This window comes from Nesoenas mayeri (genome assembly GCF_963082525.1).
Source record: "Nesoenas mayeri genome assembly, chromosome: 1".
NCBI lineage: Eukaryota > Metazoa > Chordata > Aves > Columbiformes > Columbidae > Nesoenas > Nesoenas mayeri.
The window spans coordinates 62723522-62742821 of NC_137541.1; the positions used below are offsets into that span (position 1 = coordinate 62723522).

The 19300-nt window shown below is 36.5% G+C and overlaps 1 protein-coding gene across 1 annotated transcript in view; it reads left to right on the forward strand.

Annotated features, from left to right (window-relative positions):
* MYBPC1 (myosin binding protein C1) overlaps positions 1-19300 on the forward strand; it is a gene marked incomplete at its 5' end in the record, with an annotated part of 75093 nt that overhangs the window by 18264 nt on the left and 37529 nt on the right. The window contains 9 exons of the mRNA XM_080340842.1: positions 1787-1819; positions 4711-4752; positions 9447-9482; positions 10397-10432; positions 13014-13118; positions 14490-14638; positions 14976-15093; positions 16727-16778; positions 18283-18339. Of these exons, the coding sequence (XP_080196968.1) occupies positions 1787-1819; positions 4711-4752; positions 9447-9482; positions 10397-10432; positions 13014-13118; positions 14490-14638; positions 14976-15093; positions 16727-16778; positions 18283-18339 (628 nt within the window). The remainder of the gene's footprint in view (positions 1-1786; positions 1820-4710; positions 4753-9446; positions 9483-10396; positions 10433-13013; positions 13119-14489; positions 14639-14975; positions 15094-16726; positions 16779-18282; positions 18340-19300) is intronic.

Genomic DNA, 19300 nt, shown 5'->3' on the forward strand with positions numbered 1-19300 from the left:
AATGCTCCCTGTTTCTAGCTACTCAATTTCAAAAAGACAAGAGCATACAGTCAATAATTTTCTGCTATTACTTTTTCATGCAAGAAATAGACTTCCATGGCACAGAGATGTTATTTTGTTCTCAATGAAAGCAGTGAGAAATGTCATGGTAGTAAAGGGGATGTGTTTCAAGATGTACTTTCACATTTTCCTAGGCCACAAAGCAAAAGTTTTATGTTTGTGATTAGACTAGGAAAAAACCCAAATTGCTATGAACTTAAGTAAAGCCACTTTACTATTATCAGACTCTGTGTCTGTTGGCCCTTAACATACGTTCTTCCTTTTATTCCATATGTTAGGTGCTGTGACCAGAATGTACAGCACTGAGCTTTTTCCCTGTAATGAGGGATTCTCTTTGGACTCTGCACAAGGATTTGTTATAGCACTCACATCTGTAGCTGCAAGTTCCTAAACCGTATCAAATTCATACACTCAGCTTAAAAGTATATCTGTACAAAAATTATTCCTCTCTTTTAAACATTAAATGGATTTATTAAGAATGAGAAGTATGTTCTATTTATATTTAGATCTGAGTGCAAAGGAATAGCCTTACCAGCATTTCTGTGTGACAGAAATTGAAACTTTATTTCCTGAATATGACCTGAGATGGGGTCCCGAAGGTTAATACTCATAACATGACAAAGGTCAGTAAAGGCCATCTACTATTACAGTTAAGGATTTTAACCTTTTAAATCTTTGCTTGTTGCAAGTAGTTGAACTATAAGTCAATGCACTATCTTCAATAAATATTACTATTTTCAACCAGTCTAGAGTCCTAAGGCTTTTAGAGGTTGAAAATAAGTTTTCTTTAATGTTTTAAAAATAAATTCTATCTAGTTAAGTTGTTCTGATATTTTCAGATTGAAGCACATGTTATTCCAAAAGGGTAACATTTAAATAAAATACAAAGCCTGGTTTCTGTCTCGCACATCTGAAAGGGATGAGATGCAGGTTAAAAAACATGACTGAAGAAAAGAAAAAAATAAATGTTCTGTAGGTCTCAGGCAGAGTAGCTAAGCTGATTTTTTTACTTCCTGCTTGCAATGAACACTGAAATCTGGATGTGATAGAGTGAAAATGAGATAAGGGTCTCTGGATTCTCTGTGCATGATCCTCTCAGTTAATGGATTCATTACACTTCACTGTTACAGTCATGTCAGATATTATTCCAGTTGATGGAAAGTTTGTTTAAAGATAGGATATAATCTGATGGAAGCATATTGATGTGGTAAATTATACATTTAATACAGGTTCAAGAGGAAATTTAGATTGGATATTAGGAAAAACTTCTTAACTGAAAGGGCTGTCAGACATTGGAACAGGCTGCCCAGGGAAGTAGTGGAGTCACCATGCCTCGAGGTGTTTAAAAGACGTATAGATGCAGTGCTTAGGGACATGGTTTAGTGGTAGACTTGGCAGTGTTAGATTTACAGTTGGACCCAGTGATCTTAAGGGTTTTTTCTAATCTAAATGATTCTATGATTCTATGACTCTGTGAGTATTATATCTGTCCAGACAGAACGAGTTCAGTACCCTCTCTTCACAGAGCATAAGCTTTAGGCCTCTGATGAACGTCACTCTGAAGATGCCATGTGTTGCATGTGTGAAAACAAACAAAATCTGAGAACACCATTAAAATACTAAATGAACCCAAACTATCACTAAATTCAACAAACACATACCAAATATGTCAAAAAGATTTGTTTTTCTTGAAGCTCAATAACTCTCTTCTTTTCTCATTTTTCAGAGACTGAAACCGAAACTGCACCACCACCTCCAGGTTAGTGTAAAAAATGCTAATTTGCACTGTAACACTAACAACATTTGCGTGATCTAGATACTGCATAGCCATAACATGATTTGCATCCATTGTCTCTTTGAAAGTGAGAGGACAGTAAGAAAAGTAAGAAAGCCTGACCAAATAAAATATTCTCACTTCACTTTGCCTGAATGTTGATTTTTCAGTCTCAATTTTTGTTTGCAAGGAATGTTTATGTAATGCTGCAAATGTCTTTCAGGATAGAGGAAAGGGATGACTGCTTAAATTCTGTGGCTAAATAGTGCTGCCTTCTTTGATGCTGAATGGCATCTAATTATCAAAATATTCCCTTTCTTTTCTCCTTGAAGGAACACTCTGAATAAAGTAGACAGTCAGGCATGGGATTAATTTCACCTAATCTGAAGATTAGGTATCTTGGTTCTGTTCAACAGTGCTCTACCTATAGCCAGTGGAGCATATCCTGGGTCATACATGCTCATCCTAAGGGCATTTCCTGGATAACCTAATTAAAATGTGACTGGATGTCTATGTATAGGCAATTGCCCTGAGGTGTCTGGTTGTCTAGATTGGAGTGGGTGAATAACTTCCAGGAAGCCAGAGTTAGGTGAGGTGAAACACATTCATAAGGACTAGGGCTTCAGGTAATGCTGAAGCTCTGTGGAAAGTTGCTGCATTTCCTTTAGTGGAAGCTGGAAAGTTAGGTAAGCCTTTGCCTTGTGAGTTTGATTTGCATTGCATAACTTGAGTTATATTCATATGCTGGTTAATACATATATACATTACACATGTCTGGTTTCACCATTTGGTGAGTTTTATTCTCTGTGTAGCTAGATAAACAGCAATACCAAACTGTTTCAAGACATTTTTGTTTAAATTATACAGTCTTTCATCAAAAAATGACAAAGTCTGAAAGTAGCAGCGTCAGTTACCACAATGAATTTCACATTTAAATAACTCATAAATTATTCTTGTGTTAGGATGAACAATTTCATATTGCACGTATTTATAAGTAAAGTTAATTGATATTTCATTCTTGATGCTTGTGTTTTACTCAAACATAAAATCTGTACAGTTGATATTTAAGTAATTAATTTCAAAATATTCACACTGAGGTTCTCATCTGATATACTTTTTGTTTGAATTCATGTTCTTCATCAGTCTTAAATTTTAGGTAGAACTGAAACGGCTTTTTGTAGACAGAAAGGAAGAGCATACTTGAAGCATCATACCAAAACCATCTATCAAGACTTTCAAATACATAACATCTTTGTTTCTAATAAAATACACAAGATTAAACACTAAATCACTCCTATAATCCCCTTCCTTTTCCCCATACTTCTACTTCTTCTGTAAAACAAGTAGGGTGTCAGTAGGCCTGTATGGTCAAGCACAGATCAGACTGGGATATTTCTAAGCTGGAAGTGCCCGTCATGTCTCCTAGGTTCCTTCTGCCTAACTGAAGGTGCTGCCTTCGTGGATTACCAAGTGCTATCACACAAAGAAGGAAGTTGGTTGTTCAAGAATCCAAAAGCTATAACATATAAATAGTTTATTGGACGTAATCAGCATCTTGAAATGCAATGGGAAATTTTGGGGAAGCCATTGTAAGAGTTCCTTCTAGATCTCAGTGTCAAGCTGTCAGGTTGGTATACTTAGCCCTGGTGAGATTTTCAAATGGGAGTTAGACACACTACCACCTGCCAAGAATAGTGAATTCTCCTAGTTTCTAGAGGGAAAAGAAAGTGGTACTGTAGCAAAATTTCCATTAAAAAAGAATGGGTTTGACCATCTGGCCAAAATGGACAACCTGACAACTAGAGCTTAAAAATTCAGGGCATCCAGACAGAAGCATCTGGGAGCCTGCCACACTTCCAGAATCTGGACTTGTCTTCCAAATTTCAAGTTTTATCTTCATAGTTACCAGGGCTATACACAAGTGAACAAGAAATCAGGATAATCATAATATCAGCTGGCTCTTGCACATTTTCTCCATGGCACAAAAGTTATCTTAGCTCCATCTTGAAGATTTTATTCCACTGACCTTCATCCAAACCCATGTTGTATCAGGCAGTTGATAGGTAAGTTTGCCACAGAAATTAAGTATTCACAGGCAACACAATATTGAGTGTTTGCACCCTCAAGACAGCACAATTTGCATGATTTGACAAGTCTCTGAATGGCTTTGTATGCAAATTGAATGACAGGAAAACAGAATAGGAATCCTACCAAATCCTGAAATAGAGAAAGTGTAGCCATTGTTATTTTGTTGAAAATACAGTTCACGTTCACCTCCTTGAAGTAGAGGACAAGCTGGCAACTCAAGATCACGATCAAGATCAAGAAAACTAAAACCAAATATCTTAGAAAATATAATGATGATAAAGATGACGATGATGATGATGATGATAAAGAATGAAGAACATCCTCAATACATTCTCTCTGTGGTGTACTTCGTTTTAAGGATAAACTGATTATGGTAATGGAGCTATGGATACCATTGATATTTCACAGTATCTCATGTCTGAACCAATTCTCTTCATATTAACAATGATATGTAACTAATTTCAATGGCTTTTGGAGATAAGCCCAAGAACAAGAGACTGACAACTGGTACTTCTAAAGAAGCCAGTATTTATCTTCCACTGAGTAGAGGAACATCAATCTTACATGGCTTGTTCAAAACATAGAAAATGCATTGATATGCACAGAGCTGTAAAATGCTTTATGGAATTACAACTATATATTACATACACACGTATATCAATAGTTCTTTAATTTTGCTTTTTTTCAATACTAGCAGAACATAGAATATTGCTGTATTTTTAATGCTGTGTAAGTTTTTCTTTTTACTTTAAGATCCTCTCAAAAATATACTTGTACTTCCTACACAGAACAAAAAACACCACAGGAGGGTGGAACTGGAAAGGGTAAAGGTGAGTCTGAAATCATATTTAAAAAATGGACAGTAAAAAGAACATTACTAAATGCTGTTCTGATGCTGGATTGCTTGAGCTTTAATTCAGAATTTTGATGCCAAATTTCAGAAGTGTGATGTAAAGCTTCCTGGGTCCTTTTTCTGCATGACTTATCCGGTGCAAGGAAATTATGATACTTACTATTATCTTCAAAAATGCTGCAAACAGGACTGACACTTTAGCAACAGTATTGATAAAGACTGTTTAATTAATAGATCAAACTTCAAGAGATTTGCATGAGCAGAAAGCCATGTTTAAGTGAGCCTAAATGTTGACACTGACTAAGCTTGCTAAAACTCAGGTACTACGCACATTAGTAGCTTTAAAAAAATAAAAATAAAAAAAAATAACACACATGGGCAATCTCCTACTGTCATTCTATTCTACCACAGAAACTCGATATTGCATGTTCTATCTTTCAGCAAGGTCCAATAGATTTTTTTCATCTGAAAAAAAGAAATCTCACATTCATCTTTCTCTCCTCATCAGGAGCCCAGCAGTTGAGCTCATTACAAGTTCTGAAAAATGTCTTTGGGAATGGTCTGCTGTGAACAAACACCTAACTGTTCCACTAGCAATGCATGCAAAAATTAGCTCAATTTTTGAAATATATATTTTTGTGCCACTGAGATTAGACTCCAGCTCTGTTGGCAATTCCTCTTGCTACAAAGATACATTTTGAGGGAACTGGGCCAAATTCTGCTCCTTTTTTGTACTTTCTGCCAAAGTAGACTTCAAACAGCTCATAATCTTATTTTGAAATGAATTATTTCTTTTTCTTTCTTCATTCTGCTGAAAGGCTAAACCAGACCAAAACATACTTACAACTGAAGTAACACTTGTTTTTCATTTGGCACGGTTATGCTTTTCTATGACAAATCAAGAAATGCCTTGCTTGAAAATCTATTCTGGCTTTTGGTCTCATCTAGACAAAATCCTTCCTTTTAGACAAGCTGGATGAATACTTGATACTCGCAGATTTATTTGGCATAGAGTGCATGGCTATTTTTCTCAGCAAAGTCAAAATATAAACACTGAAAGTGTGTGATTCAAGTACCCTTTTGGAAATACAAATGATGAACCAGGATTCATTGCATGCTATTTTGCCAGCTATCTTTGCATTGAGCAATTATTTTGACACACAAAATCTTGTGTGAGTAATCAAATCTGTCATCTTGGGAACAGAAACACAGTTCAGGACTAATTTGCATGCCTAATGATAGGAAAAAAGATGAAGGTCTTGCCTCAAGCTACTCCAGCAGTTAGTTCTGCTTGCTTTAATTTTGATATGAGAGAAATGTTTGTTCCTAAACTGAACATCAATGGTGTTTTCCCCACTGCTTACAAGTCTACATTTTACTGAATAAAAAAGAAAACATGGTAGGTATCTTATCAAATACTTCTATTATCTTTGTACACATTGTTATGTTTCTGGTCTGAATTTAGTGAAGAACACAGGTATTTCCTAAGGGGAAAAATGCATTCTTGCTGCTGACACTGTCTAGGAGGACTAATAAAAAAATTGTTTGAGATCTTAGTGTGGGAGGTATTTCCAGTTTGAGTCCATGGTGGCAGCAGCTACCTCAGTAAGAATTCCAGTGAAAGTCTGAATACCAGTATGTAGAAAGAATGGCCTTCTGCCATGCTCCAGTGGAACTGTCACCTCTGCAATGCAATGTAGATGTTGTTGCCAGACACTCAGTAGAATTTTTTTAAAATTTAGTAAAGTGCAGTTGTTCCTATCAGCTCCTGTTTTGTTGCAGAGTATCACCAAGTAAGGGAAAGTACATTTTTTAGAGTGATTGCTTCACGTTCGTCTGCCAGAAGAAAATCTTTATAATGGTGAACATAATTCACAAAATGGGAAAAGGTTCCATATTTCCAATACATCAAAAATAATTTACACTAGAAAACGAGTGATTCAATAAGGAAATGAGGACAGAGGCAGCTAGAGGTTAGCTTTTGTATAAACTATTTATAAAACTGTTTCCGTAGCTTCAGAAGTAACAGATTTGGGTACTTCCCTGAATGGGCATGAGATGGGAAAGATTTCATATGTGAATTCCAATGCAATTCCACAAATCCTGTGTGTTAGAAGTTGTGATCTCCTTGCTGATAATTTACAAGATGCAGCAAATTGTAGGAACCTAGAATAGCCCCTATCTGCAGCACAGTTGGGCTGTGCTGGAACCTGGCATCTGGGAAAGAAAGCTTGGTCATCCACGTAAACCACATAGGCCATAATTTTCAGCTCATTTCTAGGGCAAAGTTAACAGCAGAAGTCAGGAAGATAAAGTATATCTATCTGTGTGTCTGTTTTACTGTTCTATTTCTTTTTAGTAGTTATTGTCTGTGTGAAATTACATATTTATGTCCCTTTATGTTCACTGTAAAGTTAAGAAATGGAGGACAATGTGATAAATTCTGTTATCTTGTGGTTATTTCATTGTAAATCAGTAGCTCAGAGACCTAAATATAAAATTTTATTGTGTACATTAATCTTTTATAGCATTTCTAGTTTCAAAAATATATGAAGTAATTTATTTTAAAAAATCAGGATATATATGATCATCCATTTTATTTTCAGGGGAAAAAGTGACTGAGCAGAAATCCCATCAAATTTTCTACATTATTTCATCCTCATTAGATTTACATTCTTCTGCCTTTGTTTTTAATTTTAGCATTATCATACATGTTGAATATTGGTACAATTGTATTCCCCATTGCTGGAATAATATTTGAATTTTAATATCAATTTGCTCATTCCTTTTTTTTAGGTCACATCCAGTCATTCAGAGAGCTACTAATATTTCTACATGTTTTACTGATATCTTTTTCTCTAGAGTCCATACAACCATCTGCTAAAATATTTGCATGTTTGCATCCTTGTATTTCTCCAGATTTCACTTATCCATTCATCTCTCTACTAAAACTTCCATTGCTGTATGTATATACTTCAGTTACTATTCCCATACTGCCAAGTCCCCTTGATAGGACTGCTGAATACTCTTTGAAAATCTGACACTATTATTACTGTGCTTTCACTGAAAATCAATATCTTGAACGTCCACTTATGCCATTGGATGATGCAAATGATGCAGGTGGTGAGAACTCTTCCACTAAACAAATTCTTTTATTTTATTTTTTTTTTCCTATGAATAGGAAACCATTTTTGTAAGATAACACATTAATCCTTGATATGCAGGTCTTTCTTTTACAACTGACATCCTCCTCCTGAGGAATTTTTAAAAAGAAATTTGATGAATCATTAAAAAGGAATGAGTAAAATGTTACAGCTAAGTAGTTAAATTCTATTAACAGACTTTCAATTAGCCTTCAGTGGTTAAGCAAGCATAAAAAATTCATATGACCAGTATTTATAGAAATGCAACTATATTGTATATGTGGTTTTGTTATAGTTATTAGATTTGTCTTTGAGAAAATATAGACAAATTATAAGTTTAAGGTCAAAACCAGAGGATAACTTCAGAGGTAAACTGATTCTGGAAACACAAATTGAAAATCTAAAAAAGACCAAATAACTTTTTAAAAGTGTGGGTTAATATTTTTCCAAAGTTGTTCTTGTTCAATTGTCTTTTCCTCCACATTGAAATGTTCTCCAGATGATTTTCTGATACTATATAAGAACATGTTATCTTTACATCACTTATGTATTAAGTCCTAAATATATGTAGTTTATTCTAGCTTTTCAAATGCCTCAGGAGTATTTCTTTTCAACCATTAGACTTTTAAGACACTAAGATTTTCTCCATGTTTTTATCAGAGACTGATATCTCTGAAGTTTAACATCTAAAATTCAAAGAGATGTAGGAGACTGTGGTAAAGATGGTAGTCTTTATGTTATTCCGGATTTCTAATAATCATTATTACAACATTTCAGGTTTAAAGGCAGTTTCAGGTTTTTTAAGCTTTGGATTCACATAACTATAAACCTCAATGTACTCTATGAGAGTAAACATTTTAAAATACCTGAATAACAATTGCTTCCAGTGTTTTAATACCTAAGGATGGTCAACTTTTAGTGTAATTAAAGGGAAAATTCAGTGTGATAGTAGTTCTGTCTTTATTTTAATTTTTTCTCCTATAATATGGTAAAAAAATAAGTGTTTGTTCCTTGTATTGTAAATTAATATTCTAAGGCAGAAATTACAAAGTATAAATACAGAGGACTATTTGTAACTGTTGCATTTCTTGATTTAATGATGCTGAATGCATATATGGTGCACATCTTGATTGCAGACACGGACATCAGAGAAATGGCATCTTCCTCAGGTTAGATATGTGATTGACCTTGATTTCATTGTGGCTTTCTTGTATTTACTGTAGATTACATCTCTAACAAACAACCACTCAGCAGCTTTCATATAAACTCATGATTTAATAATAGATCACAGTCCACATCTCATTTTTCTTTTACTTGCTTGAAACATCAAGGTTTACCATTTCAGCTACTGAATTATGCAAAGCTTTCTTCATCAGTTTGAAGCTTCCATTGTGAATGCTCCTGACTATTGAGATTTCTTTCCCTTTCTTTTGCAGGTTTTATGTTTTCACATAGTTGTTTTAAAGCAGATGATCGTCTGTACTTTCAGTTTCTTTATGTACTTTTTTATTTGTATTTCTTTTCACAGATGAAGATGACACTTCACTTAGTACTCCACCAGCAGGTTAGGACTGTGATAGTTCTTTGTGTGTATGTATGTATGTATTTTATTTTTCTCTTGACTGTTAACAAAGGAAGAGTCCAAACCATTGGACTGAGCCCAAAACATAGTAATTAGAGAAGAAGTTTTTTAAGTGCCCTACATTACATTAATCTCTGTTCAGAAGTACAAGACTTTCATATCAGACAAGTTCCTTTCCAGTCCTGTCTTGAGGTCTCAGGTAGAACTTCTGCCATTGGAATTCAAAATATCGGTTAGCACCTCTGAAAGCTACTCCAATTATCTTTTCCTAACAACAAATATGGAGTGAATTTTTAGGGGTAATCTTGAGAGCAAATTCCAGAATTACAAAGAAAACAGATGTCTTATGACTTCAAAACAGGTGTATCCACATAATTGTCTATAGTTGATGTGCAGTACTAGAGGATATAATTGGTACAGGCTAAATATATAAATAACATTTTAAGTTACAAACCCCTAAAATTAAATTTTGACCATTTATCATTATTTTGCTCAACCTAGATAAATAAATAGCCTATTTAAATAATCCAAAGTACTGTCTCCTCAGATAAACAGTAAACAAAATAAATTCATTCGTTGTCTGGAACGACACAAATCATGAAGAAAACATCAACTTCACAGAACCCTTCTAAATATGAACTACTAAAAAGTAAATCTTGAATGGGAAATAAACTAACTTAGATTTTCTAGTGAAAAGGAAGAATTATTTCTGAATTTTTTTCTCAGCTGTTCACTTCGATTTTCTGGTATTCAAGTAGTTCCTCATGGGTATGGTCCTAAGTATCTATTGTGATCTTCTTGCATGAAGAATCAATGTTCTTAAAATCCCAGTGATCTGAGGTCAGTTAAGGTGCAATCTCTGAGCTGGTGTCATCTTAATCGCTCTTCCCTTTCAGATGGGATGTCTAAGCCAGCGGAAAGAAAAGATTCAGGTGAGACATCCTGAAAAAAATGACAAAACACTCCAAAATTTACATAATACAACTATCATTATTACTTTATTTCGTAAAGATAATATTTATTTTCATTGTTTGTACAGTATCAAACTGTAACTGTTGAAATGCTTTTAAGTGTCAGAGCAAATAGGTTTCTAGCAACTAAACCAGGAGTAAGAGAAGGCTCTGCTGCACAGGACAGGATTCATATCAGTATTTCACACATACATACATACCTATCTATCTATATCTATTTCCATATAGATAGATACACAGCTATTCCTCCTCAGCCTACAGGGTGACAGTGACTTCCCTGAATCCCCCACACAGGCCTCAGGAAACTGTAGGAGAACGGCTTCTTCTCACAGCTCAAAGGATGGTGGGGAAAACTTAGCAAAAAGTCATAACCTCTTTCTTCCTACCCTGGCAGGTAACGCACACTGCACCCACTTTTTGTGGTTTCAGGATTTGCAGCCTCTGGAACAAAATGAGCAGCAAGTACTTCAACCATGGTTATTGACCTGGCATACCTGCCTATGCCAGCCCCATGCAGCAGCATCAAATCCACGTTTTGTTCTGTTTGTGTAATAAATTGGAAAATGTTAATATCTAAAGGTGATGATAATATTTAGGTGTTATTTTATGTGGTACCGAATTAATGACTCTATGTAAGCTTCCTCCATTTATTAATATGCTTTTTCCATTTCACCCTGTGGCGTGTTAGGTTTGTTACTGCACGTGAGCAGTTCCTGTACCAAGCATTGTCACATCCTTTTATTCACACCAGTAACTCTCACTTGTTCTTATGATTTTCCATATACTCACCTGTTATACTGGCATAATCTAAATATCTAGATTATAGAAAGAGTATATATAGATGTGTATCTATATATATTTGTGTTCATGTATGTCTGAGTATATGTTTTCATATATGTGTATATACATGTGTGTATATACATGTATGTCTTTACCTGTAAGAGATATTGTACAAGCAGACATAAACAGAGGTGTTAGGCACACTACTTGTAATTCACTGAAAGACTGAAAGGTAGACATTTTATAGCAAAGCTATATAACATTTCTACACCTTTTTAAAATTTTTGATAGACTTCAGGATAATAAAAGCAAATTGTTTGCATTTTCCTGTGGTTATCGCAAGTTGTGTTGCATTTGCAAGCAATGGGAATTTTCATGAGTCAAAAAGGTTTCTGTGGCAGTAAACTCTACTTAGTAGAAAGAATTCTGAGTTCTGGAAAATTAGTTTCTACAGAAAATACTGAGCAGAGAAAGGAACTTTTCATTTCAAGACCAGGGTTTGACTAAGTGAGAAGTGTTGTGTGACTGGTTCCCCATTCATGCTAGTTATGAAACCAAAACCAAAAGAGCATTGGTTAAACTATAAAAAGCTACCTTTGTTTCTGAAACAACTAGAAGTTCAAGGGGAACAAGGGAGATGCAGCTCTGATTTGAAAGAGACAGATGGCTGTGTTAATTATAGCTGTACATTTCCACATTCGCTCTGCTCTTTAGTACTACCATGGCAGCACTGGCTTTACTCACTTTCCCTTGAGCACTGGCCATAACTCCTCAAGAAAAGGAGATGTGGCATTTGGACTCTGTAGTTTCTCGTTTGGAATATGAGACACATGCTTTGTCTCCCTGTGGAAAGGGAGCAGGTAACAGACATTCACTGCCTTTCTCTCCCTGCCTTTTCTGTTAGGAATCACCTTTCACCACATTTTTGCATGTATTTATCCAAGATGTATCTACATAGCACAAAGCCAGGGCTGTTCAGATAAGCAAGATGGCCAGAAATGCACAGCTGTGCTGGCACAGTTCTCTGCCCTGGGGAGACTGAACACTTGCTGCTTCTCTCAGTACTGTTGTTCCATCTCAGTTCCAAAATCTCAGTTTCCAGAAGAGAAGGGGCTCTGTGTGAATATGTGACACAGTCATTTCCATCTGACAAGCTATTTCTCTGTAACACATCAGCCTATGCATGGGGCAGGACGTTGTATTGACTGATCTCCAAACGCGCTGCTTCTATCATGGTGAAAGAGAACCAAGTTCAAAAGTCAGCTTCATCCCTCCCCTATTTTGTGGACAATGAGGAAAAACTAGCTTGTACAATTGACTGGGTTTGGGTTCGAGAGAGACCCACTGAAACTATGCCTCATATGTGTTTCGCTTGTGCTTACAGCTGTTTGTGTTTTCAGAACCTCCACCTCTTCTGAAAAACAAAGAGCTGACCTTTGTGCATTGCCTCTGTAAAGCACCCATGGTTGAATGCTGGTGCCATTCAAGTTGCTCAGAATCCATCTTGGCTGATCAGGTTCCCCTCTCTTTCTCCCTGATGATAGTCTCATTTTCTGTCACCACAGAGGTAGTGTTCTTGCAGGAACTGTACACAATGTGACAGCCAAACGATGGATGTCAATGTGAACAAAAACTTACATATCTTTCAGGACATCTGAAGAGGGAGGTAATAGGGTTAGAAAGTTTAGTAAGTTCAGGTAAGTGTATTTTGGAGGGAGTAAAACACAGATGATTGACAATTCCCTCTCTCTCTGTATCTCAGTATGGTCTCTTGGAGAAGGAGCTCCAGAAGAGACAGAAAAACGTGATGACTCCCAAAGATCCACTTTATTTGTCGAAAAACCTCAGAGTGGTACAGTGAGCGTTGGTAAGTACTTTGAAACAAAATCAAAAGCCACTTCCAGACAGAGACTGAGGCAGAGCCAGGAAAGGTACGTGCAGTTCCTGTTATTCTCAGCTTCTGCCCTCAGCTACAAACACTTTCACTGATTTTAGTTGGATGTGAACTCCACTATTCGAAGGCAAAAAAACCCTATACATAGATAAGCAAAAAACCAATTGTTTAATTTAAGACAAGCTCAAAATCTAACAGCTTACTGAGCGCAGTGAGTAAGAGGTAGAGTTTCTAGAGAAGAGAGACGGTTACAATGATGCTGTTGGCTATCCTGTTATTTATATGCCAGGAAGACCTTCCCAAAGGCCTGCAGCATAGCTTAGAGATTGTTGGGTCAACTCTTGTACCTTAAAGCTGTGTGTAAATTAGCCAGTAGACTAACAGAAGCAGCTCTGTAGGGAAGAAGATAGGGTCACCCCCGCTGTAACCATTCTGGGGGTTTTGCTCTGGACTAGCTCTGGTTTAGTCCGGTGGTCTGTATACCTATGAGAAGTCAAGGTACGGGTCGTAAACTTTCAGAGCACAGCTTTGGTTTGAATTTCACCTCAAAGGAACTGAGATCAAGCACTATGAGGACTTTCTGTATTGTGAACCAGAGCACGGTAAATAGGGATGGTGTGGAGGTTCACTTCCAAACTGCACTCCTGAGCCATGGTAAGGTAGCTGCACCCTAATTAGGGTAGCAGCAATGGTGAGAAGTTCAGTACAGTCTACTTAATATGTCTGTTGTGTACTTGGATACACTAAGATGTGATCAGATGGGGTTATTTTCTGCATGCCTACTGTTTTTCTCAGTTTCTGAGCAGAAAAAGAGCATTGAGGAGGATTTATTTGGAAAATAAATATAAAGAGTTAGATGTGATCGCCTCTGGAGCCCAGGAATGTTAGGATAGAAACTCAGCAGGGGCTGAGCAGTGGTGTTATTCAAATTGAGCTAACTTTTATTATAGTATTTCCACATTATTGCTTAGAGAAAACTGTTCTCAGCTTAAAGAATTAATGATTGAAATGTCTGAAGAACACCAGGCTGTCTTTTCCAGACTGGAGTTCATTCAGGTCACAACTGCCTGGTACCTAGGAACACCTGTGTTTGTCCTAAGTAAGGAAATTCAAATGTTATGAACAATTCACCCTGTTTCTCTGTGTCTCAAACTCCACATTGACATGGGCAGAAGTCTTCCAGACCACAAATAATTAATCTCTGTAACACTGCAGTACTTTCACAGCCTGTGTGACTCCATTTTTACTGTCATGGAAGATCAATAGTAAAAGAAACTAGTATAGATGTGACTGACCAACCACATGTTCCTCAATGACTGCCTTATTCTTTTCTCTTTTTAAAAGGTGGGAATATTACATTTATAGCCAAAGTAGAAGCCAAAGATCTTCTTCGAAAGCCAAATGTTAAGTGGTTTAAAGGAAAATGGATGGATCTGGCCAGTAAAGCAGGGAAGCACTTGCAGCTGAAAGAGTCCTTTGAGCGCCACACTAAGGTGTGTCTTTGTCTTTTCTTCTTTTGTGGGTAAAGCTCCCAAGGGAACTTAAGGATCAGTTTAAAAAAACAAGTAGAATTTAAAGAGCATTGGATTCTAATGCTGGTTTCCACATGCAGAGTTCAGTGATGATCTCTGACCCTGCACAGAAGCAGACTTCTCTGCTCTCCCAGCATAAGACAAGTAGTGGTTGGGAAATCAAAGTTTTCCATTTCTTTCCAGAGCCTTTTATTCGAGTTATTTCTTGGTCCTCATTTAGGTCTGAAAGACTACTATTTAACTTCTGCTTTGTGCGAATATATCCCCCACATTAATGAAAATTATGTTTGATTTTTAGATTCACACATTTGAGATGCATATCATTCAAGCTAAGGAAAACTATGCAGGGAACTATCGCTGTGAAGTATCTTATAAGGACAAGTTTGATAGCTGCTCTTTTGACCTTGAAGTCACTGGTAAGATTCCACTTGTGCCTAAAAAGCTTTATAAAGTTTTGGGGTTTTTTTAACCTGAAATGGCACCTAATTCTGTTCAGAACCTTTAAATGAAGTAATGCTTAAGAAGAACATTTTTAGCATAGAGCTCAGAGAATTTTCTTAAGTGTCTGTAATTTATTGTTTAAATGAACATTAGGATAGATAGCATGTGAGACATTTATCCAAAAATTAGAAAAACTGGCAGATAAAACTAGTATTGAATTCAAATCAGGCTCTGGCACTCAAGACAGAGAGCTAGACTTAGAGCTATTCAGAGAGCAAGGCTTCATCTGGCAGCATCTGAGCAGAGGGACACGGAGAGGTCACGGTTCACTGGTGCTTTGCACCCTGATCAGGAATGGTATGATCATAGTCCAGAAACCTATTTCCTTCACTCTTCATCAAAATAAAGAACAACACAATGTGAAGAGCACTGGAGTTGTGCCTCTGTTTACTTCTGTGTTATATAAGGTCTTTATTCTGGCAAATGTTAACCTGCAGGCTTATCTTTTCCTTCACGAGCAGCTCTGCCAGCACAACAGTGCGCACATACCCACACGATCAAACTGAGAAAGATGGACATCTTCCAAACGCCAGGGCCAGCAGCCAGTGGATAAAATAGTTGTTCACCCTCATAAAGCAAGCACACTGAATGGCCTAGACTGGATGGTTTATTCTGGGGAGACCTTATTGCAGCCTTCCAGTATTTAAAAGGGGCCTATCAGAAAAACGGTATCAGACTTTCTAGCAGGACCTGTTGTGATAGGACAAGGGGTAACGGTTTTAAGCTAAAAGGTGGGAGATTCAGGCTAGACATGAGAAAGAAATATTTTACAATGAGGGTGGTGAAACACTGGCCCAGGTTGCCCAGGGTGGTGGTAGATGCCTCATCCCTGAAGACATACAGGGCCCAGGCTGGACAGGGCTGTGAGCAACCTGATCTAGTTGAAGATGTCCCTGCTCATGGCAGGTTGGATGGATTAGATGACCTTTGAAGGTCCCTTCCTCACAAAACTATTCTATGATTCACCAGTCAGGGGAAGCTGGTCACATTTAAGGGGACATTTAATGGCTAACTGACAGCCCAAAGGGCACACAGGTGTGTGCACTCAGAGGTCAGGGAGGCAGGGACCAGCCTGGCTGCATCCAGTTACTGGCTGTAGGTCAGAACCATTTAATCTGATTCAGGTTGGCACAAATGGGTAACTCACACGAGGGGGATTCATCCTTGCACCAAGAATCAACATGAGTCTGTAGTTGTAGAGAAGACTGGCTCTTTCCTCTGATGCTGAACATACTGAGAAAGTGCAAGGTCCAAGTAGGAGAGAAAGCATAGGGAATAGAAAGGCAAAAAGGCCAGAGCCTGTGTATAGGCAGGAAGGGGATGGGAGAGAAACATCACAGATGCAGATAGGAGTTTAGAGAAATGCATGAATTAAACTTAGCTTAGCACTGAACAGCTTTGCATTTATCAAAACTTAATGCCAAAGGAGCAGCACAAACTGTGGTTGCTTAGCAGGAAATAGAACAAATTTTATGTGCCAAATTATACTGATTAGAGAAATTTATTTCAAATTATGTTTTTAATTTATACATTACTGTTATTTCATAGAATCTTCTCAAGCTGCTCCGTCTATTGACATCAGATCTGCTTTCAAAAGAAGGTAACTTATGATCCTATGAAGTTCCTCGGTAATGGATGCTGGTAGCAGGCACAGAACTTGCACTAGTCTTGACAGACAATTATATCAAGATCGAAGAAGTGGGGTTTAGGGTAGTTGGTAGTGGGTAGAATGAAATAGTTACAACATATACATGGTGAAATTACGGTGTTATTGCTTTAAGAGAAGACAGAAAATTTAAGGCAATTACATATATGTTTCTTTAGAGGTTTTTAAAATAGTATTTTCATTCACTTGAATGTTCTACTGCATGTTTCCTGAAAGTTGTCAGCTACAATATGAAAGTTCCTGGTCTCAATCCCATACTGATTAAAAGTGGAGAGAAAATTTGCACTGGTTTCAATGAGATAAGATCTGGCTTCATGTTGTCTTACAGTAAAAAAGTGTGTCATAAGGCCATCATTACAGAAAAAGTAGAAATAATATATTGCAGAGGATGCAATATAAAGCATTTTGTCTTAAGTTTTGTTACCTTTGTGATAAAATAGCAATTCAAACGAGTCTAGATATCATGTATATATTTTATGGAGAAAATTGTCTTACAAAGACAGAAATATTCAGAATGAAAATGTTCAACAAACAGAAGATTGTTTGTTAATTTACACATACAGGCAAAGCTATAATTCAGAAGCAGCTGCTTTTATTTAGAGGGATTTGATTTAAAGAGTAAATGCAAGAGATATTACATTCAAGGTGCACTTCTTTCTTTAGTACGTTTAAAAAATTTCAATAACTATTCTGCCCAAGCAGATAAGGGTATCTGAATATTTTCTGATTTTAAAAGTAACACCTTGCACACAAAATCTGGGCTTAATATTTGCAGTGTTTTGCCCTTTTCACAATTATTAAAGGCACTTTTTGTCTCTCTGAGGTTTGTAATAAGGTATTACTGTTTCAGGTCACATTATAGAAAGAAATGCACCTTCACAGGACTCTGATTCTATCTGTAAAAATGTACAATATACTGTTTTTTCTTATTTTTAACTGATTCCTTCCTTCCCTTAGAGAAAGGTTAAATCTTAAGTGCAATGCTTTGCAATCAGTATTTGACACAGCTACGCACTGTTAGAAGCACCACCCAGCAAAGCAAATCTTTGTTTTACATTCATAGCAAAAGATCAGCACAAACCCTTTGTTTTTGTAGACATACACTATGGAAATGAAAAACAAAGCTCTTTGTGTTGACTAGCTCACATTTATTTGTGTTACAAAATCTAACACAAATCCTGGCAAATTTATGTATGCAGTTACAAAAATTTGTCATCAAAGTATAATAACAAGCAATACAAACCTTTGTGTTATTTTTCACAAGTGCCTAAGGAAATACAGTTTGCGTGAAAAAGAATACAAGTTTGTGTTGATTTTGTACCATTATTTGTGTGTCTGTACAGTGTTAAGTATATGAGACATGTAGAGCGTTTGCAACGAGTGTTGTTTAAGTCTTCCTGTATTAAACAAAGATTTGATCTTTTTCTATTAATAACAGCGGTGATGGACAAGACGATGCAGGAGAACTTGACTTTAGTGGTCTCCTGAAACGTAGGTGAGAACCAAGTGATGCAGTGAGCAGGTGTGGATTGCAAACCATTAGGTTCTCACACAGAAAGAGTCAGGTGTAGCATTAATAACTTCTTAAGAATTTTCTGACTTTTCGTTTTTATCAGTACTTCTAACTATTATTCTCATAGTATAATATGCAAATGTTCAGTGTATTTTATCTTTAAGCGTGCAGACAAGAAACCTCAGATTTGAGTGCGCTGGGGAAAAAGTGAGCGACAATCTAAAAAGTCCAATAACATTTGGATTACTTGCTATTTCTTTGGTGTTTGCATGGTGGGCAGTGGCGGACAATTTCCTACAGAGGGATGAGCAGTATAGAAAATTGAGTCTGGTGAAGAGTGAAAAACTTCAAGGGTTAGATTTAGCCCTTTGGATACATCTTAATTTGATTTTATAAGCATCCTGATACCAAACCAAAACCAAAACCAAAAGAAAAAGCAAAAGCAAAAAAAACCCAAACCAAAACAAAAAAAAAAAACCAAGAACAAAAACAAACAAACAAACAAACAAAAAAACCAACAACATATACTTTCCAAACCATAAACAAAACCATAAACATTGGTATTGTTTCTTTGTAGTTTTCTGTTTCAGCATGTGCACAAAAGTGTTCCATGGTGTTTCATTCAACTTAAATGTTGTGATGGAGAAAAACTTGGTCACATGTTTCTCTGGTTTGCCTTGGAAACCTGGTGTTATGATAGTTATGCCTGTAGCTATTTTAGATCTTAAATTTAGTTTAGTCTTTTAGCAGGTTGAGAAAAGATAGTTAATTAGTAATTTTTTTTAATTTATCACAGAAATTCTATATGTCATGGAAATTGATGGCAACTGACCACAGAGAACTGGAAAAGGAGCTAGATCCTTTATCTCATCTATCGCTTACTCTGAAAGAGTAAAACCCTATATGCAGTATTAATCACATTAAAAAATTAAAATGGACCCAT